Here is a 22,323-nt window from a genome sequence, read left to right as displayed (position 1 = left end):
TTCTGCTGCCTACAGGATGAGATCACACCTGTCAAATGCAAACCTGGACAGATTAAATATACTGTAGGGTTGGCAAAGCCCGCTGCAGTTAAGGCAGCTAGGGTCACTTGGTGGCTCCCAAGAAGTCAATCTGAATTTTGCTGTTCTGTGGAAGCACCGGTACATCTAAGGACTTCAAACACCTTCTTTCAAGCAAGCAAATAAGGGCTTATTGAGATATTAGAATTTGGTAATTTTATTTTTATTTTTTTCAGTTATGCAAATGTCCAGAATAATAAAATGTTTTCTAACATAAATTTAGTTTGCAGCTAAGACTTTTGGTTTAATTACATTGGGTCAAAAGTACTTTGTTACTGGAAAGAGGCAGACTGAAAACTGGAAAAAACATTTTCAGTTGTTTCTGAATATTTTAGGGTAGTAACTACTGTTACTTTCCTGTGAGAAAGCCTGGAGTTATTTTGCTTCTGACAGATGAGGCAAAAACTCACAGAAATAGGAAAACCATTTCTTTAGTCTCTGTCTTCCCTGAATGTATAGTGTATGTTAAATCCTATAAAACTGAACATAGGATAATCTTAGTAATGAGTAGGAAAAAAGTTACATAGGAATCTTCTTTGCTACAGTTAAAGAATTCACTGTCAAAACTCAAAAAGTGTCACTACCAACTTTACAACCCAGCTTTGATTCTGGTGGGTACATTTCATTAAAATTATAGGGAGAGTTAATGTCTATAATAGATCTTTTAGTACACATGAACAATTCCATATATGTATAAACTGGATCCAGGCACAGGGGTGAGGCAGATGAAATCCAATTTCCATGCAGTCTTGAAATGGAATTTTCTTGTGGTCTAGCAAATACTACCCTGAAACTTGTAGGTATATTTTCTGTAATCCAAAGCAAATCTATTCCTCACTAACAGAAGCAGGTCCAACCACACTCTTTCATTCATGCTAATAGCTAAGTATACTTAGAAAATTATTCCAGAGTCTATTTAACACTATAAGTTAAAAAATTAAATTAAAAAAAAAAATAATCTTTGTTTTTGTTCTATGACGTGTCTGCCATCCTCTTGTGAAATCACACCTTCGCTATAATATTAGCAAACATGCTTTGTGCTAATTATACCTATCATTCTATTTATAGTTATGGTAAGAAAACTGGCAAATTCTCCTATATTTATGTTCCCTATGCAGTGTGCTAAAGTGGAAGTTTGTAAAGATCAGTGTAAATTCTGCTAAAGACAGAGGGTGCAAGGATCTCCTAGGCTGAAACTATAGGAACTATTTGACATTTGACATTATTTGACATTTGACTATAGGACAAAATGATATGCAAGAAAATTAAAAAGCTGTACTGGTTTACCCTGGGTGAGAAACTGATTCAGTGTGTCTTACATACACATAAATATCAGGCTTAGTACAAACAAGAATGCAAACATACACATTAAGTGTTTCAAGAAGCTCCAGTACTTACTTAGAACTGTTTCTTTCTAGAATAGTCCGTACTCTTGGGAAGAATACACCTTTTTGTAGCTGTTACAAATGATACTGTGAGGGAGGATTTAAAATCAAATAAGCCTCCACAGCTCCTTCAGTCCTACAGCTGAACCTGTGGCTCTGACTACAAACAGATTTCAGTGCCACATGAAGTAGTGCAAACAAAGGGAGCCCATCTGTGTTGATCTGGGCGTAGGATGGAGTTTCTGGTCAGACAATCTACTCCAGCTAAATTCTGTTTTACATCAGAATGGAAACTATTCTCCAAGCACAGAGAGCTCAGGACCCCCCAAGAGAAATTCTGGTCTCACAAGTCAATGAAAACCTCAAATTAATGTCAGTTAAATTCAGTGGGATCAGGATCTTTCCCTCAGGGTGCATTACCTGTGTGATCACTTGGCCGGGAAGAAAGTCAGCTGCATGTCTCTTGGGTGAAAGAAATCAAATAATAGTAACCTGGAAGTTATTTTCATAAGGAATAACCTTCCTTATTAATCTACAAGGTGTTTGTACAGGTAGCTTGTGGCATTTGAATACTTCTCACTAAAAGTTCCCATTTCATTAATACCTTCCAGGTTTTATGAACAGCATTTTTCAGTATGACTTTACTATTTATTTCTGAAGTATTACAGTAGCAATTATACAGGTATTGCATATGATCTCCATAAATACATAGTTCAATTCACCCTAGGTCTTTTAAAAAGGATGATAAATTACTTTAAGCAGCTTGAAAGACAACAGGAAACAAAAGAATCTGGATATGGAATGATGAAATGGCCAGGATTCTCGTATTTTACCTTTTTAGGATATACAAATGCTTTTAAGAATCATTTATTTTTATAAGAAATCCAAATTGAGGAAGGAAGTCTAAGTACCATCTGTTGAAGTTTCAATTAAAAGACAATTCCTGTCAGATATTATGATACACTATATTGTGCAAAATGCGGGAAGAGAAGAAAAAGAAACATCGACAAATGCTTCATCCTGAATATTAGGCTATATAGGGCAATACTGCTGGCTGAAGGTAGCCTGTGAAACACTTGTCCCTAAAAGCTCTTCTCCAGAAAAGCTAATGTTATGAAGCATTAATCTTGACTTTCTCTTTTAGGCATATTTCCCATACAGGCAAAATTCTACTGAATTAAATGGAAAGTCTGACTAAATGGAAAGTGAGGAGAATGGATAAGAGCCTAAAGCAACTGAAACAATCTCAACAGAGAAATGGTAAGCTCATTAGTAGCTAATAATGCAGTAGTACTTCAGCTGAACAATGGATCAGAATGAAAGAAAAGACTTACTGGATATGGAGGTATAAAGGGCAAAAGACTTGAGGCTAGTCATTTCTTTTTGTCTGGTTTCCTCTACACTGCTATGAAAGATGTGTTCCCAAGCATAGAGTTTAAGGAGCTTAATGCCTCGAAGCATCTCATTTGTCTTCTTCAGCCTCTCATTGGAGTACTCCTGAAACATTTACATACATATTTACTTAGTATAACTAAGGTACTTCTCCCTTAAACATAAGGATCATGCAAAAACTTTATGCAGCCGCTTGTAATCAGTCAGGTATACTTTACTAGTTCTGTCCATTCAGCTGTTACTGTTTTTCACAAATATGAGCTTCCCTAGAGCTCAAGGGAGGAGGCAGTTGGTTTGCACTCCTAAACCATATAGCTTGTACCGAAAATATTACTCCTCTGTCAGCTTTCTGATCACTTGCAAGGCAGACTCTCATGACTTCTGCTGCCCAGCACACTGATGATGTACAGAGGAGACCAGAACACAGAGACAAGCTACCACTTGGCACATCGCTCTGCCCAGCCAATGTGATGTAGAACATCGATGCCAGGCTTCAAAGCAGCAAGGCCACATGAGCAAGAATCTGTGCTCCTGTAGGTAACCTTGACTCTGAGCAGAGCCAGCTGGCTCAGGCACAGAATTACACTGGTAATTTATATTCCCAGTACAGCACAAGTGGAAGTTGTGCTGCTTCCAGCTTTCAGGCTAGCTCAATGATCTTTGTACTGTGTTATGTTGCACAGTGGCGACATTTCTAGCACAAAACATGCTGGTCCCACCTGCAGGAGTATCTACGTGACACTGACTGTCTGCTTGGATGGTACAAGGAGGAATGCTGTCTACGTTCCTAGAAGAGTGAATGCTGTTGATGTGAAAGCATTACTTTTCACACAGGAGGGTGCGCAAATAACTATCATTACCATGCGTGATTTGTCACAGAAGAGATTTCAGCAAGCTGTCTGTGTCCTTTACAGGTTTGTATGGCTCCCTTGGCAATGCAACAATCACTGAACATGGGGATGAGGTTCAGAACAGCTGGCATGGTAATTCCTATGAACCAGGGTAACTGTCTCAGCAGTGGTGCAGGTGATTCAAATTATAGGCAAGCCAAGTGAGGGATCAAGGAACAGCTCATGACTTAGCAGACCTCCAAGCTCCCTGGCTGAGGAGCATGCTGCAGGAGTCAGGACAGCCTGGAGTTTATTTAAATGAACCAGTCTGATGGACTTCCACATCTATGATGTATTTGGGGTCTGAGTTTGGATGCAGTACTCCTACTTCCTTTCCCCTTGGACAGCTTGCCCTGCATGATTCATTTATTTGTGCAATATCTGACTGCATAAAGCCATTTCAATCTATGATTAATGACCATTTACATTTGCAAGTTAGAAAAAACTTAAGCCTTTTTCTTCCTTAGGGAAACACATACTTGTTGGAAGACCGTAAACCCCAAAATCTGCATCTTCACTGCTTATGCTTATCATGCTTTCAAATTGTTGAACGTGACATTTTTGAACATTAAAAAAACCAAGAGAATTGGTTCCTGGTCAATGTCTATTGTTAACTTTGTAGTTCCAAACATAGACCAAGGCATAATTACCAGAGGTGATATTTATACCATGTACAAGTTTGAAGACACTTACCAATGTGCTTCTCTGGGCCTGTGAGAGTTTTGTTGCTACAAAGTACTGAACAGGTGCAAGGACTATGATTACTGCTGCTCCAATTAAGGCACTGATTCCAAGAAGGTAGTAGAGCAGAAGAACTCCTACAATTATCTGTTGGGAGAAAAGAAAGTGAGAGAAAGGTTTGGAATGGCTTCACTTTGTGTGTGCACCACGAAGACCCATCACAGCATAACTGGACAGCATGTTCAAAACCAACAGCCACTGCAGCAAACCCAACCCCCAAACGTCGTATGTTCTGCATCGCTTGCACAGTGGGGTTTGATCAGTCAGGACATTCTGTCAGAAGACCAAATAAATCCACCCAGTGTTCCTCCCAGCTTGTCCATTCTGCATATTTCCATTTCATGGACTCCCCATTATGAACAGTAGAAGGCTGTACAGATATGCGTATCTTCCATAATGTTACTCTCACGGCTATTTAAAATAACTTTAATTAAAAACAAATACACTTAATAAAAAAACTTTAAATAGAATTTTAAAGTTATTTTAAAATACTTCCAAGTAACAACTTGAGATATTCCCTTTACAGTCACTATTAAATATTTTTCCTCACTACCCAGATGACACAGCATGCATTTTCTTTGACTTAGGATTTTTATTTTCTTCTTTGACATTTAAGCATTTTTACACCAGGGAAGAAATTATATCTCCCAGTTTGATCATAACTCACTAGTCTGCAACACATGAGACTTCCACAAAGAAGGAATGCTGCTTTGCTTACTACAGAAGCTAATATGAAATATTATTAAAAATACAACTGATCTTGTTAACATGACATTGTTGCTGACCAGTACATAAAAAAAAAATGCTATAAATCATATCACTAAGGACATCCACTTCAAATAAACTCCACCATAAACTTGCAAAGCATTGTTTTAAGGATGCACAGTATGAGACTGGCGATGACTTAAAAAAAGATTAGAGAAACAGCTTAAGAAAAAAGATTTGTCCTTGGATAAATAAGAATCTACAGAGCCATAGTCTGGGTGGAAAGGGATACTGTAAGCAGCTCAATAAATGCAAACACGATATACAAGCTACCAATGGTAATTACCACTTTTCTAATGACTCACTCCTGAACAATCTGGAGCACTGACACTCAAATATATTTAGCAGTATAAGCTGATAGATTAATCAGAAGACATAGTGATAGAAAGTTAATTTCCTACATCATTTCCCTTAATTAAAAAAAAAAAAAATTCTTTAAAGCATTATCTACCACTCTTGCTATATTTGCACACTCTCATAACTCTCACAGAATCATAATCTTCCATCACTTTGAAGCTCAGTCATAAACCCATCCATTCCCACACATGTTTATGGGAATTGCGTCTTACCATGAAGAGAAATCGAGTCCTTAGTTTCCACATTACCATCTTGACTTTTCACAAATTTAAGGCACACAGAGAGAAAATACAGATTTCTTTTTTCTTAATAATCCTTTGATGACTCTCTGCAGATGAACTGAACTAAAACGTGACTCTCAAAATGAGTCACAGTATTTACTCACGAAACATGTGGTAACATCAAGTCCTATTGTATATACAACAGAAATCTGAAAAAGCAAAGGTTAAACTGTAAATTAAAAATCTTTTCGTGACGAGTAAGTGGGTAATCTGAGTCCATCTGAAGTCAGGAAATCCGTGATTGTATGAAGCCAAGGAAAACGTGGAATCCTCAATCGGATCACCCTGGCAGAGCTCTCCTCCAAAACATGAAATGGTCTTGGTCTTTACAGATCAAGATACTAATTCCTAACTGCTTCTCCATGGGCGGACAAACTGGGCAACAAAATACAGGAAAGCATTGTACAGTGCACAGTTAAGAGATGTTCAAAACTACAAAATCCATGTGGAACACTGACCCCTTACTACTGGTTGATCGTCAAGGACACTATAAGACCAGCTGGTTCTAGAAAGAGCCTCAGCTTCTCACATAGAAGAGGAGAAAGCTATTCTAGCTATTGCATCCTGAGGGAGTTGCCAGCTCACAGCTGCTTTTTTCCCTGCCCCCCTCTCCCTCCTATTGAAAGGGTCAGTCTTTGCAATAAAAATTCTGTGTTTTCAATAGATTAAAAATGATACTATTTTCATCTTTTGTATATTGTGATAATAAGGGCAAACTTTTAAAATATATTTATTGTATATGGGATAAAATAATATATTCTCAATTTAAGTATGTGAATACTTGTATCTGAAAAGTGCTGAAATCTGTACAAATTATTGCAAGTAATTCTATATTTATCATACTGCACACTACACAGTCAAAAATAAACAGTACGTACATAATATCTGAACTGCTGGAGGACAGTATCTGGCAGATGGGAAGGCTCTCATTAAAATATCTGAGAAGGTAATGATAATATTTTTAAAACCTATGTAATGACACAGTTTGCTTTCCTTTCACCAAAATCCCAAAGGTCTTACCTGCCAGATAAATATATCATGAGCACAAAATTCACCAATAGCTCTGGTCATTTTATCTCGATCATTTACTGAAAACAGCAAATACTTTCTGCCAAAAACTTTGTGGCAAGTTTTGAAAGAGACAAATGTCCTTTCATCAAAACTGTAAGCTACCGCTGCCAATGAACCATAGATACGAGAATACAGGATTTTTTAATTATCACAATATCAAACAAGGGGTGTGGGGATAAAGCCTTTCTAGCACCTCATTTGGCTCCCAGGGTTTGAGCCAAGCCTACTGAGGGCATCTTTCAGTTGACAGACATCCCCAGGCCTCTTTTCATGGGTTTCAGTGGCCTTCAAACAGTAATTTAAGGCAATGATAAAGCTCCTATTGACTCCAGTCAGAGCAAAGATGGGGCTTAAATTGTGTGGACTGTATGGAAAACCTAACGTTATGAATGGCCACATCTTCTAAGTTGAGGATAATTACAAAATCCACTGCAGATACTGAAATGATGATTGTTAGGTTACGAGCTACAAAGCAATTAAAAAGCTGTTTTAAATAATAATGAACCTTGTTCAACTTTTTATTAGCTATCTCTCAAGCATCCACTAATTGTTTTCACTGCCTCATAAACAAGGTATCGAATGAATGTTGTGGAAACTTGTTTTGGAGAAACCTTTATGAGCACTGGGACTCATTGATTTGAGCCTTGCAACACATGCACCATCCATAAAAAAGGAGCATGCTTTGGACTGACTGTCCTGATCTGCTAAGGAGCATCACAGGGTGAGTTTTAATGCAAATATAATCTTATTTTCAGAAGACTGTCAGGAAATCTTTATGAGTTCACGACTTACTAGAGCAAAATGTTGTTACAGAACACACAATTAAATTGGCTTAATTCTCAGTTGCGCTAAAGCTCTGCCTTGAGCTGCCAGAGTGGTCTTATAAAAAGCATGCCTGAAATTAGTACCTCTCACATTGCCTGTTTTACTAACAGACTTACAATGGAGACTAAGCCTAGGGGATAATTGGACCTTAAATGTTATCATTAAATGGGTGGACTCTTCTTAATGCCTCATAGCTCTTGCAGCAATATCATTTTATCAGTATACAGTCACTGATTTTAACTGACATATAATCCTCTCCAGAGTAGATCAGGAAAACTTGTCTATACCCCAATGCATTTGCTCCTGCACAAGAAAGAGACAAATGCATTTATACTCTGTGAATGCAGCCACACTATGACCTGTATAAATATGACTACAAGCACTTTAAAGCTTAATATTTTAACAGGTATAGTTAAATACCACCAACACATGCAGAATAAATGCAAACCCTAGGCCTAAATACTCAGTCAAAAGAAGTCATCAGTCAGTAAACTGCTGACAGTTTACACCCTAATGTGCTCACTATCCTGATTTGAGACTTTACCTAACTCTCATTGGAGTCAGTGAGAGTTTTAGCAGAGATTCAGACAGATTGCTTCTTCCTCCAGGTCCTGCTGCAGTCTCAGAAGCAATCTACTCCTCAGTCCCACAGAGATAGCAGAAGACATATGGTAGCATTAGGTTTCAAACACATATTAATAGCAAAAGTGTGAAGACTCCCAGAGTATTTCAAGAGGACACTAATTGGTTTTTCAGGGAACAAATAGTCCCCAAAGACTGAGACTACACAAGAGGACACAAGATGCATTCAATAACTCCCTATCATTGATAATGCAGAAGGATCTGCATTGCCCCTCCCCAGTATTTTCCTCAGTAAGGAAGGAAACGAATCCAGGAAAAACAGTTAAACCAGGGTTTTTTTCCCCAGGTTAGGAAGTTCATATAGCTTACCATACAATTAGATGATTTCAAGACCATCACAAAAGAAGGACTTGCTCATTTGATCTGTAGCAGCTTGACCAAAACCTCTTGTTTTTCCACAGGAACAACTATAAAAGCCACTCAATTCTAATATGTATCTTCACTGTCAGAAAACAATCCAGATCTCCTGATGGCCAGCAGTCTAGTGCTTTACTCTTTGAAAGGCATTCATATAATTTATATAATCACCTGAATGTCTGGCTTTTCTTCCCCATCCCCAACTTTTCAATGTAGTATTCTTATCTGCTCAACATCTCACAGAAGAAAATCACTTGTATCAGGTGTTGATGGACACAGGAAGAGGAAAGCAAAAGTCCTAAAGCCCTGTTAGGAACTGACTGGAAATATCACCTGCCAGTTGCAGTCCATATACAGTCTCAGGAAAATTATTTCATTTTGGGGCAAGAGCAGGAAACGCAAAATGCAAAGCTGTTGAGTAAATTACTTGCAGCTTTCTGACTTCCACACCAGCCAAATCAGCCTCCGTGCAGTGCTGGAACCAGACCACCTTCTGACATGAACTAAATGACAATTTTAGGAAACACTGACTGAATTTAAACTCTACTACCTCTTTTGTTTGTATTTACTTTTAGCACTGAAGCACTCTTAACAAAAATACACTGCACAGTTGGAAGAAAACAGGAAGAATTGCACTGAAGCACTCTTAACAAAAATACACCACGTAACTGGAAGAACGCAGGAAGATTTGCAGGGTAATGTATTAATAGGGTATGAAACCATGTGCTTTACAGTTTTCTCAGGAAATTCCTAAATGGAAGTACAGAAAGTTTCTATGGTTTTGTTTAAGTACTGGCTCTTCCAAACTAATTGGCATTTTTTCCCACAGTTTCCGTAAGCATGAACTTTGAAAAATGATCTAGCCTCTGATCTCTCACTACTCTGTGTCTCCCTTTTACTGGCATAAACTTAAATAATTCACATGGCCATCTAGTGAGACTGACCACTGCACAGACTCAGAGAAGTGCTACCTCACTGGAAAAAAAGATTAGTTTTGATCAGATTAGTTTTTCAATAGCTCTGCAAGCTCACATGACACGATGCACAGTCTATAGAAAAGAGGTAAAAATACCGTGTTTTAAATGTTGGACATAGCGTACAAACTCCTGTTTCAGTAAGGGAACAGGCTTACAGTAATTCACACCAATGGTGAAAATACCCTCTGAGACGGGACCCTGCTTTCTTCATCTTAAAGACCAGATACGACACAGTTGTATTTGTTTGGGCATTACACATGCTATGAGGCTTCAGGACATTGAAACAGGAGTCACCAGGTGGTTGAGCATGGCTCAGAACGGTGATCTGTAGTCACCAGGTGGTTGAGCATGGCTCAGAACGGTGATCTGTTCCGTGTCATGCTGTTGGAAAGGAGACTGAATGGATGACAATGGTATTTAGAGACAGGAGACCAAAGACAACAAAGAGAGTAGAGTAGCAAAATAATTTCATATTACAACTGAATCTGTGGAATTTTGTATGCTGGAATTTGTCATCCATGAGGCAGCAGTAGCCCACATGTCCAAAGGATTATCTCTAAGCAATCGTATTTTTTAATAAACTGTCAATTCTCTTGCTTCTGCTGGGATTCATAAGACAAATTATTGCAATACAATTCCAGTTAATGAATGCACTGGAAGGACACAACCTGCTGCACCCTATAAATTCTTGTTACAAATACAAAGCCTGTTTGGCAGTAGTCAAGACCCTAACATAATTCTAAATATCTGGACTCCTTTCACAGATGTGAAACACATTACACACCATGTTTACATATATCAACAGCTTGAATCTTATTCCAATATCAACTTCTTTAATATTTCTGCTTTCATTAAACACATAAGCAATCAATCACTACAGACTGATGCACATTAATAACAAAAGCATGTTCATCTCCTTACCTGTACTGGCATGGCCCAAAGGTTAGGGCAGAGAAAAAAGAACCACATCAGCTGATTTGTGTCTATGGCAACCAGGTTACAGATCTGGCCTGCAGTCATCTCCCCCATCGACATGTTAGAGGTTGAAAGCTGCATAATTTTATTGTATATTTTTGTCTGAAAGAAAGACCAAAAGGTGTTAGCAAAGAGAAACAAGATTTCTAGTTCTATCTAAAACACAAGCATAATCTAGCATGCTGAGAGAAAACAACGTTCTCAGTAACTTGAATGGAGAGCTTCAAGTTTGGCCTTCTGCGTTATGATGAAAATTTCTAAACTACTGCCTTATTATTCACCAACAAAAAGCAGAGTGCAATTGAGTACATAATAGTTGTCTAAGTACTCCCTTTTTGCATCACTGTGGATCAGCAAGAGAATGAAACCTTTACTGCCCAACAGGCCCAAGAACCCACATTAACGACTATGATTTATACCTCCAGCTTCTCCATGGAGTGTCTTTGCTTTAACTAGTGCTGATAAAATACTTTATTAGTATATTCAATATACAACAGTCAATATGTTATGATCATTGTTATTTTTCTATGACAACTAATTCAGGTCCCATCCAACCTCAGGACCATATTCCTGGCTGAGAATGTTGCTACGTTTTGGGTAGAGAGCTCAGCCCCATTACAAAGTTTAATTCACAGACAAGTAATGTAACAGGTCCAATTCTGTACTAAATTAAGTAGCCACCTCAGTGCAGAATCAGGCACCATGTATAAAAATAACTTCTTACAGAATAATGAAAGTGTACTTTTACCAGCTGGTTTGGTAAAAGGCTACACAGTGATGCTTTGCAGTCATGAGGCAGCTGACAGGAGGCACCCTGATGCAACACGTGCCTTTGGATCAAGTGCCAACTGTCCATCATTAAACATAAAGTCATATAGGTCACGTTGAACAGGTGCAGGTTTGCACAGGGGAGGAAAAGAGATAAAAGGTTTAAAGAAAATTGAAAAATTATAGGAAAAAAGTGTATAAAAATACTGGTCCAGAGACTGCCATTAACGCTAATTCTGTTGCTTAGAGTGACGGCTAGAAATTTTCCAATTTGAATGGTCCAACTGCTGGTGTTGTCTGCACCTCTGTGTAATATCCAGCGCAGAGAACACAAAGCTCTTCTTCCACAAAATTAATGTAGCACTATTTTTCCATCAGTTCTCCTTTTACATTAGCTGTGGTCCATGTATTTTTTAGTTAGTTGCATATCTTCTGCTTGATACAAGACATGCGATTTTTTATATATATTCTTGGTCAAATTTTTACTTCTTTAGGAATTTTCTACTTCACTCTAACAAGGGAAAACAAATGGATCAAATCCAGAAGTCTGGCTGGCAGCTGACAAGCGCTTCCAAGTGTAAGATCAAAAGAGGATTAAACAATTATGCTGCTATTGAAAGCATCCATCTATCTGACAGGCTCCCACAGGATCTGGGCAGTTCAGAGGATAAATAGTGTAACTTATAAGGCTGGCTTTCAAGCTGTCAGAGGGCAGGTTTCAGCCAGGGCACTTGCCAATATTGCACTGTAATCTTACACCTAATTCTCTCATTTCCAGGCACAGATCTTTGTATACGACACAGAACTTTGATCTGCTGTTAACAGTTATACAATGATTATGGACTCCATTTTGCCCAACTTACTTATGTTCAGTGATTACAGACTCCACAATGCCTGGCAGATTTTGTGGCGTGACCCACGGAATAAAACACTACTCCATGCATTGTGAATACAACCTATCCTTTCCTCCAAAGTATATTTACAAGACATTTTAAAGCTATATTATTTACTTGAAATGTTACAAAAACATGCCTTTGAGATGGGAAAGGTATAGTTCACAACCTAAATTATTTTCAAAAGGTACATTCAGTTTTACTGTCAGCAAATGTGTGCTCAAAGCTAAGAAGAAATACAGCATAAGATATTAGAAATAAGTATTTATATAAAATTATCACATAAGATGCAGAAGAAAGAGAATACAGGTCTAAGTTAACACAATCTTTAACGTCAACGTTTACATTCAATACATTTCAGAAGAGAAGCATTTCAGAATTTACTGACTATAATTATAATTGGTATTTACAAATACACACACGATTGTATGAAAATAGGTTAATTAATAATACATTGACTACCTGTATTGCGCCTCTCAAGTTGATTCCTGTTTCAATAGCAACATAATATGATGCTTGGAGAAACGTCCTTTGCAACAGAAGGGCAAAAAATAAGAGTACAGCCAAAACATAAGCATTGGACAGGAACTCTTGAGACGAAATAAAGAAAACGCCAAGAATTTTAGTCTATAAAAGAAAGTTAGAAATCAGGTGCAATGGTAATTTAAATACTAGATTTGCATAATCAATAAGCAGAGATAATTACAGTGTATTACTTCAAAAGTGCTCTCAACTTTATCTGAAACCTCACAGTTTATCAATTCAAGGAAACAGTCATTTAATGTGCCAACTTGGTAAGGTTTATTTAAATGCAGAATGACACTTACAGGATTTCTGATATCCTTCCCAAACTTCAGGAGATTTTGAATAACTCCATGTGATCATTTGCTAAAAGATGTGCACGGCCCATTGTCAGAAAGGACCAGCTAACATCCTTTCAGAAAAATTAGTCTCCTTATTTTAGCACCTCTGGTTACCAAACACTAAAATGCCCCTCAGGACTTGCCATAAACACATCATTCCAATTCCTGGAACATCAGACACACACACTTGGTGAAAGCACCAAGATATCTGCCAAGTCTCAAATGCATTATCAGCCCATTATGGTTTACAAAGTCACCAAGCATCTACATGTTTAAACTCCAGCAGCTGTCCAAGCACACTAGTCAGCCTGCAGGAAACACAAGGAAATAACTGAACATCTACTGAACCTTTTGCATATAGGGCAAATAAAGTTTTTTTGAGAAGCTGATGGAACTGATTAGATGGGGTTTTTTTCAGAAATGGGTTTGGGGACATTCAGTGTTCCACCTTCACGACAACTTCAGAATAATATCACTTTTTAAAAGTGCCAGTAGGCTCTAACCAGTAAAAGGCTGAGCAAAAAGCCACTACTTAAATACTTAAAAGACCCTAGACTCACAGAGTCTCAAATGCCTCTTGCTACCCTGGGACTTAAGACTTCTAGAGCTCTTTAAATAATAAGTCTGTAGGTTTGGTGTACCATTGGAATGTGTTGTGTCAGCAGATATACCTAATACTGGAAATGCTAATCCTAGCATTGCAATGTGGAAGATGCTACCAGCAAAATATAAAGGTCATCATTCTGTCAGTCTCTTCTTTGGTGTAAAATGATTAACACTCAGCGAAATTCATGTCATAAGAATGTTCTGGGGTGGCCATAAATATTGATACTGGTGTTATAAATAAGCATGAAGAGTGTGACAGAATTTAAGATGCTGTCGTGCCCTGACTAACTGTGGCACTAACTAAAGCAGTTAATACTGTCCGCAACACCCATGTGATCTCAGCTCCGTGGTAGTTTATATCTGTCACAAAGAACCTGAAGAACAGAGCAAATATTGTATCTTAGGATTTATCATCTCTTTGCTTTCAGTTTCACAAACAGAATTCCTGTTTGAAAGATACAGTTGACTCATTACAACATGTCCTCAATCTAAACTATCTAAAATGAAGAAATGTCCCTTTAAGGGAACAGGTAAAAGACGGTCTCTGCTGTACTTGAAGCTTCTTTCCTTGTCCGATTCTGTCCCACTGTGTGGCAACTCTTTCCAATGCTCTCAAACTCAGTGGCACATCAGACACAAACAACGTTTCTCTCCAACTTATCTTTGCCTTCATGAGACAGCATTCTAGAAGGCTTATTTCTAACACCTAGGAAGCTCTCAGGAGAAAGTTCTCCTTTTTTGACTCAGTAAAGTAAAGCTATAACACTGATGGGAGTAGGACTGGTATAGTTTCTTCCAAAGTAGACCCAGTTGGCTAGGTATGTGCAGAAGACATGGTGGGATGGCTCCTACGACTGGAGCGTGGGAATGGAAGGATCCAGGCTCTTTAGGAAGGACAGGCAGGGGACAAGAGACGAGGGCGTCACCACCTATGTCAGTGACTGGCTAGAATGCATGGAGGTCTGCCTGGGGATAGATGAGGTGCCAACCAGAAGCTTAGGGGTCAAGATTAAAGGGAAGGACAGGGACAAGTGACATTATAGTCGGGGTCTGCTACAGGCCACCTGACCAGGAAGCCCAAGTGGATGAGGCCCTCCATTAAGAGATAGGAGCAGCCTCATGTTCACAAGCCCTTGTCCTCACGAGGGACTTCAACTGCCCTGATATCTGTTGGAGGGACAACACAACAGGGCAGAAGGAATCCAGGAGATTCCTGGAATTCACTGATGATATCTTCCTTCTCCAAATGGCAGAGGAGCCAGCAAGGAGAGGTGCTGTGCTGGACCTTGTTCTCACCAACAAGGAGGGGCTGGTAGGGAATGTGAAGCTCAAGGGCAGCCTTGGTGACAGTGACCATGAAACGGTGAAGTACAAGATCCTGACAAACATGGTGGCCTTCCGTGACAGAGTTACAGCATTGGTAGACAAGGAAAGAGCAACTGATGTCATCTACCTGGACTTGTACAAAGCATTTGACACTGTTCTGCACAACATCTTTGCCTCTAAATTGGAGAGACGTGGATTTGATGGATGGACCAGTCAGTGGATAAGGAATTGGCTGGATATTTACACTCCAAGAGTTGTAGTCAATGGCTTGATGTCCAAGTGAAGACCAGTGACAAGTGGCGTTCCTCAGGGGTTGGTATTGGGACCAGTCCTGTTTGACACCTTTGTTGGTGACATGGACAGTGAGACTGAGCGCACCCTCAGCAAGTTTGCCAACAACACCAAGCTGTGTGGTGTAGTTGACACAATGGAGGGATGGGATGCCATCCAGATGGACCTTGACAGGCTTGAGAGGTGGGCCCATGCAACCTCATGAATTTCAACAAGACCAAGTGCAAGGTCCTGCACATGGGTCAGGGCAATCCCAAGTGCAAATACAGGCTGGGCAGAGAATGGATTAAGAGCAGCCCTGAGGAGAAGGACTTGGGACTGTTGGCTCAACATGACCCAGCAATGTGCACTTGCAGCCCAGAAGGCCTATTGTGTCCTGGGCTGCATGAAAAGAAGCGTGACCAGTGGGTCAAAGGAGGTGATTCTCCCTCTTTACTCCACTCTGGTGAGACTGCACCTGGAGTGCTGCTTCCAGCTCTGGGGCCCTCAACATAAGAAGGACCTGCTGGAGGAAAGCCATTAAGATGATCAGAGGGCTGGAGCACCTCTATGAAAAAAGGCTGAGAGAGATGGGGTTGTTGCCAGGACAAGAGAAGTCTCTAGGAGACCTTATAGCAGCCTTCCAGTATAAAAAGTGGGCCTGCAAGAAAGCTGGAGAGGGACTTTTTATAAGGGCATGTAGTGATAGGACAATGGCTAATGGATTTAAATTGAAAGAGGGTAGATTTAGATTAGACATTAGGAAGAAACTCTTCCTTATGAAGGTGATGAGACACTGGAACAGGCCTCCCAGAGAAGCTGTGGATGCCCCATCCGTGGAAGTGTTCAGGGCCAGGTTGAATGGGGCTTTGAGCAACCTGGTCTAGTGGAAGGTGTCTCTGCCAATAGCAAGGGTTGGAACTAGATGATCTTTAAGGTCCCTTCCAACCCAAGCCACTCTGTGATTCTATGTGTGGATTCTCCTGAACACCCTAGTCTGTTTACAGATGGTTTCAATAAAAAGTGTTCATATGTTTTCAGAAAGATATTTGATTTAATCCAGTAAAAGCAATTTTCAAATGTAAAGGTAATTAGCCTCTTAACAGAAAAAAAAAAAAGGGATATAAACCAGGTCAAAACAGAAGGAAAAGCCATTCTGACACCTTTTAGCAAAGGTAAAATAGGCCCTTAGGAGTCACTTATGGACTATCACCAACAGTGAATATTGGTGTTAGGTGATCCCCAAATGGTGTAAACAACGACAACGATGAGGCTGCCACTTAACCAGATACAGCGAAGATGTTGGATGAAGCTCTGTTTAAGGCCTATCTGGACCAGACCTGAGCTTTATTTGCAATAGCATTAGCTGACACTTTAACCAGAAAAATTAAATAGGATAATCCATAAATTGTGATTCAGTATAATTTCAGCTGAAAAAGTGTTCCAAACAAATCACCAAGAAGCAGAGCTCAAAAGCTTCCACAGTACTTTGCTGCAACATAGACCTATAGTCTTTCTCATTTCCTGCTTTAACTGGTTTCCATTGAATGTACATGCTATATTAAAGTTTCCAAATATTAGGATAAGGATTGCAAAATGGATAAACAATTAATTTTAGCCTGAAGCCTTTGTTAAATTTTCTGAAATGCATCTGATGTATTTCAATATTTACAGTGGTCCTAATCCAAAGTGTACTTGAGTGAATGGGTATATTTCCATTAGTGTCAACAATCTTTGGAAACGGACTTATATCAAACAATCAGTAAACTGCAGAAATAAACTAATCTTTCTCACAGAAATCCAGCCTTACTGACCTCATCTTATAATGAGAAGATGCTACTTGAGGTTGGTTTGTTTTCTGTTGCTGTTTGTTTGGAGTTTGTTTGTTTTTTGTTTTGTTGATGATGTTTTTTAATTAATAGTTAATCAAGAAGTATGCCTGCTTCTTCTTGGGGAACATTCGTTTAATAGAATCCTTTAAAAATATTTTTTCAGTTGATCTTTCAAAACCAACATCCCCAAAGGAACTAGTGGAAATTCGTCACAGTTAAATTAATTGGCATTTCATTGTGATGACAAAAGCCTGCTTCGGCCCTCTTAGACACCACTCATTTTTAGATATGAAAAGCAAAGCCTACTAAGAACACACTTATTCCTTTCTGAAAAGCACTCTGTCACATACTTGATTCAATCTCTACTCAAGGCTATATCTAAAATCCTTATGATACTAGCGGGATTCTGGATATGTTTCACCATTACGTTGAATGAGGTTATTTTCCAGAATGCAAGCCTGATTAGATGTGTGGGTAATGTATTTTGTTCCTCATCAGGGCACAGAATTGGATAATAGGTAGCACATGCATACTGTCATTTCTAGAATACATTGCAAAGTCATATGAAAGTCATACATAGTCATACATTGCAAAGTCACATAAATGCATTGCAAAGTCATTTTCTTTACTGAGGTCACATAATACATAGTCAGAGCATTACTTTTTTGACTCCTTTATTTTTACGACATTTTGAGAGTACCTGTGGGCGGATGGTGTTATTTCCTTTTCCAACATTGTGAACAATGCCAGAGATGCAGAGTGGACCAGCAAATCCAAGCAAGTCAGCCAGAATACGGAACGTGCTACTGAGAAGTAAGGGTCTCCCAAAAGCACAGCAGAGAGCACGCCAAATGGATCTGGATCCTTGTGGAGATGATGGCCTTCTGTTCTGTTCAGAATAAAAAATAAACAAGCAAGGATTATGTTATACATTAACCTCAGGTCTGATAACTTATTGGTACTTTTAGCCCTGCTTTAGCTCATTGACAACCAGTTGCACTCTTTGAGCTAGAAAAGTGTAGGAACTACAATGATGGTTTCATTTGTTTTTGTAGAGTCAGAACAAAGCGTTAATTTGTACTCTCCTCCACAAAAAGAACCATGATTTCTTTCCTGCTCTTAAGAGGGATCAAATAAGTGTGTTGTTTGTGGCTTGCTGCAGAAGAAAGAAAGAGGGAGGGAACTGACAGGTTTTGTTTTTCTGCGAACACAGACACTAGAAAATTATACTCTTTTTAGACAGGAAGCAAAAGACTTCTCTTAAAATCCTGAATACACTCAGCTCCCACCAGGGGCTCAAACAGAATCTGAGCTGAGGTAGTTTCAGACCTGAATTCTCCTACAGACAAACTGTAACTGAAATAACATGGAAAAAAATAGTCCTGTGATGCTTCATTGATATTGACTCTGCAAATGAATGATTCCAGGGTCTTATTCAGAAGAACAATAGAGGTGTTCAGTGAATACAGTCCATAATTACTTTCCCCATCAAAATAGAGGCCATATGGATTTTACACACATTTAACGAGTAATGTGTTTGACATACATGTTTAGGTTACTTGTACAAGGTACAACTGAGCAAGTGATCTCCTAGTACAGGGAAAGCTATGCTAATGGATACTTCATTTGTATCATGTCTGTTTATCTAATTTTATAACATGCTATTAGCATAAAAAGTAATGAAAAATGCAAGCACTGAGTAAGCAGATGGACATAATTCCATGATTTGCATACCTTCTGTGCTTCAAAGGCCTCATTAAGGCGAATGTAATTGGTCAGAGCTCTCATAGCAATGGGAAGCTTGCCGATGGTTTTCAAGTCTATTGGTTTTTTATGGGCAGTCTTGATGAATGTATTCATCCACCAGTATGTCCCTTTGGATAACAGATTCACAAATGGCTGTAAGAATCGAACACCAAGGTCCTGAAGATCCTCAGGAGGTTTAACTTCTTTAGGAGTTTTGAAGAAAACATACCTCTGAAATTTGGAAAAATACCAAAAGAATCACACTAAACACACAAAAAATAAAAGTCCATAAAGAATATATAAGAGATAGAGGACATCACAGATAATCAATGAATCAGTCTTGGTTTCTCAAAAATACTCAAGGAACTTCAGCATTCGAATTCAACCAATACAGCAATCCAGTTTCCTCAGGTACTGAGGAAAATTAGTGGCACCCAGTCTAATAATAACAATAATAATCCTAAACATTCACTACTACTTTGTTTATGGGGTACAAATTTGCATACTTGTAGATAAAAAATACTCATCTTACATGTCAAATAGAACAGCCCCAGTCTCTCACTCTGAGTTCCAAACAGCGCAACATGGACACATGAGCTTGGGCACAGCCCTGAGGCTGCCACAGTGATTCATCTTCCACACCATCCTGCCTCACGTTTAGTTAGCCCAGAACATGGAGCTACCTGTGCTGTCCTCAATGGGTCTGGGAAGCCACTGAACCAGACAGTGCATATGGCAATAACAAATGTTTTCCTTGGCTTATATGCTAAAAGAATGAGGGCAGACTGCTGATGGTTTCCTGTTGTCAAGATAAAACTTTTTCAGACATTGCTCATTTTTGGGAATGAAAAGCCAAACCTTTGAAAAAATACACCCTTCCTTTCTGAAAAGTACTCAAACACACATTTAATTCAATCTACACTCATGACTGTACCTAAATCATATTAATCGGAGGAGGATTTCTGGATTTGTTTCACTGCTATCTTTGCTCCAACCATAACTGGAGAAATAATTCACAGATCCTAGAAAAAATAACGATGGGGTTGGGAAAGGCCATCCAGAGGAACAACAGAAAGCAGAAGGAAGGGAGAAGGTAGTTTGGATTTTAAGGCAAACGAGTCAATTTCCTGTCCTCTGGAAGAAGATGGGGGAAGGCAAGAGAAAAAAGGTGAGGCCAATGTCTGCTGTTTCTGCTGGCACAGATGCCTCAGCCCTATTTTTACTTTTTTCCCCTCTTGCTCCCCCGAGAAGTGGCCAACTCTGCATGCAGCCCAATCCTTTCAGTAGCTGCAGGAACAAGGCTGGCTCTCCAAACTCTGCCACAGACACAATGGGCAGTAAAAAACAAACCATATTGCAGGCTAATTCATTCTGTGCATCAATGACATCCTTTAATAATTAAAACCAAACAAACAGAACATAAGAAAGATGACTACAGGCAGTGACCATTTTTTATTTTTACTTGTGACCTATAATTTCACAGTGATTAAGCCTCATTTAATTACGCAGCTCCATTATGAGGAGGTTTATGAGCAAGTCTCTCCGATATCACTTTTCCCATAAACCAATCCACTGTTTTTCATTTATGAGATAAATCATGAACATCCAGCACTGAGGTTTTTATTACTCTTTCTTTCAAAAATTTTACTCAAAAGGCTGCTTTTAGACATATTTATATCCTAAGTTACCAAATAAACATATAGACACAAAAAATCCCCCAAGAAAAATTACAAAAGAACAAATATGTAATAGATGCAAATCACATTGCTGAATGCATTACTGAAAAGAGTTCATATACTAATGTGAGAGAAGAAGCAAGAAAATTTCCGTGGAAACATTTCTTTCCCTCCTGAGACTAAGTTTAATTTGTGTACACAGTTAAGTGAGGGACAGGTGAAGGGAAGAACTTCAGCATTTATCTATCCAGCAGTCTCCAAAGCCATCTCCCAGTTTGGATTATGACTGCAGACACCACAGAGGGAAAACACGTGTGTGTGTGTGTGTGTGTGTGTGTGTGTATAGCTAGGAGGCACAATAGCAACTTCAGCTGCCCCAGTAAATCACTTATTGTGATTGTCTCCTGGAAAATCAGAGATGCTATTTGTGTGTCTAATATATTCTCTGACAGAGTAGACAATTCCTTTCACCAAGTCTTTCCTTCTATCGGAATTACTTGTTTCTAATGACTGAAACTGTGAATCATAATAGACATTTTTAAACCAAACTTGAACAGATAAAATTAATCTTATTTTAACTACAATGGAATGCAATTTTTATTTTTAATTATGGATTCATCTGGCCTAACCTTTGATTCTCAAAATATATTTCTAAGTGTCTTTTTCTCATTTTGCATTTCACCGTAATGAAAGAAAATAAAGAAAGAACATAAAAACAACGATGAAAACCACAACACAAACCAACCAAACAACAAACAAACACACACACCACAGGAGAAGACTTCTACGACACTAACTTACCCTCACCCTGATGACATTGATTTCTACGGCTAGTAGCATTCCATATAGAACAACCAGAAGTCCTGTGAGGCAAAATCGAAGCTGAGAAAATCCAACCCCATTATCACAGAACTTGACAAATTTGATGGTTTTAGTTATGAAAGCTAAAGTCCAGTAGAACAGCAATGCTGTAGGGGGAAAAAAAAAGTTAATCAGCTCCATACAGCAAAAAAATACAGTAGCAGTATTAAATATTCATTCCAAAGAGTGCAACAAGAATATATAAAACCAGAGAGTGGCTTTTCTCATATCAAAACAGAAGCCTAATTCAATTCCACAAACATGAAAATATTACAATAACATTAGCTCCAAATTCCTTTCCTATTAGATTCAACGATACTTGGAAAGTTTCACAAAGTGAAATCTGCTGAAGGAAATCTCCATTGGTTGTAAACATATGTCCACATGATGAGTTCAAGAGAGGGAGCTTCCCCACAAGTCAAGGGGGCTCTGAAAGATGCTCTTCAAATTTGGTTAATGCTACAAGACTGCTACGAATTTGGCTTGAAGGAAAACAGATCTCATTCCCTCTGCAGATCTTTGGGATGTATGCAGGAACAAATATTAAAATATTTTATTCAAACTGCTCTGCTCTATTGTTCAATGCAAATTCCATATATGTAGTTTATAATGCAGATAATATGCAGGCACACCAAGGAAAGGTGTCCTGGCATTTGTAGGATACATCTTCAATTTAGAGTTCTGCCGAACTTCTTGTCTGAAAATGCTCATGCTACCATCAATTATAGATAAATAATCCCTGCAGT

At 38.7% G+C, this 22,323-nt stretch overlaps 1 protein-coding gene across 1 annotated transcript in view; it reads right to left on the bottom strand.

Annotated features, from left to right (window-relative positions):
* Window positions 1-22,323, bottom strand: part of ABCC8 (ATP binding cassette subfamily C member 8) — a gene marked incomplete at both ends in the record, with an annotated part of 79,909 nt that overhangs the window by 47,926 nt on the left and 9,660 nt on the right. The window contains 7 exons of the mRNA XM_080345524.1: window positions 2,798-2,960; window positions 4,439-4,573; window positions 10,683-10,838; window positions 12,860-13,024; window positions 17,995-18,183; window positions 19,029-19,271; window positions 21,518-21,684. Coding sequence (XP_080201650.1) covers window positions 2,798-2,960; window positions 4,439-4,573; window positions 10,683-10,838; window positions 12,860-13,024; window positions 17,995-18,183; window positions 19,029-19,271; window positions 21,518-21,684 — 1,218 coding nt within the window. The remainder of the gene's footprint in view (window positions 1-2,797; window positions 2,961-4,438; window positions 4,574-10,682; window positions 10,839-12,859; window positions 13,025-17,994; window positions 18,184-19,028; window positions 19,272-21,517; window positions 21,685-22,323) is intronic.

This window comes from Nesoenas mayeri, assembly GCF_963082525.1.
Source record: "Nesoenas mayeri genome assembly, chromosome: 5".
Taxonomy (NCBI): Eukaryota; Metazoa; Chordata; class Aves; order Columbiformes; family Columbidae; genus Nesoenas; species Nesoenas mayeri.
Note: the sequence above shows the minus strand (reverse complement) of the source record. Positions and strands in the feature narration are given on the sequence as shown.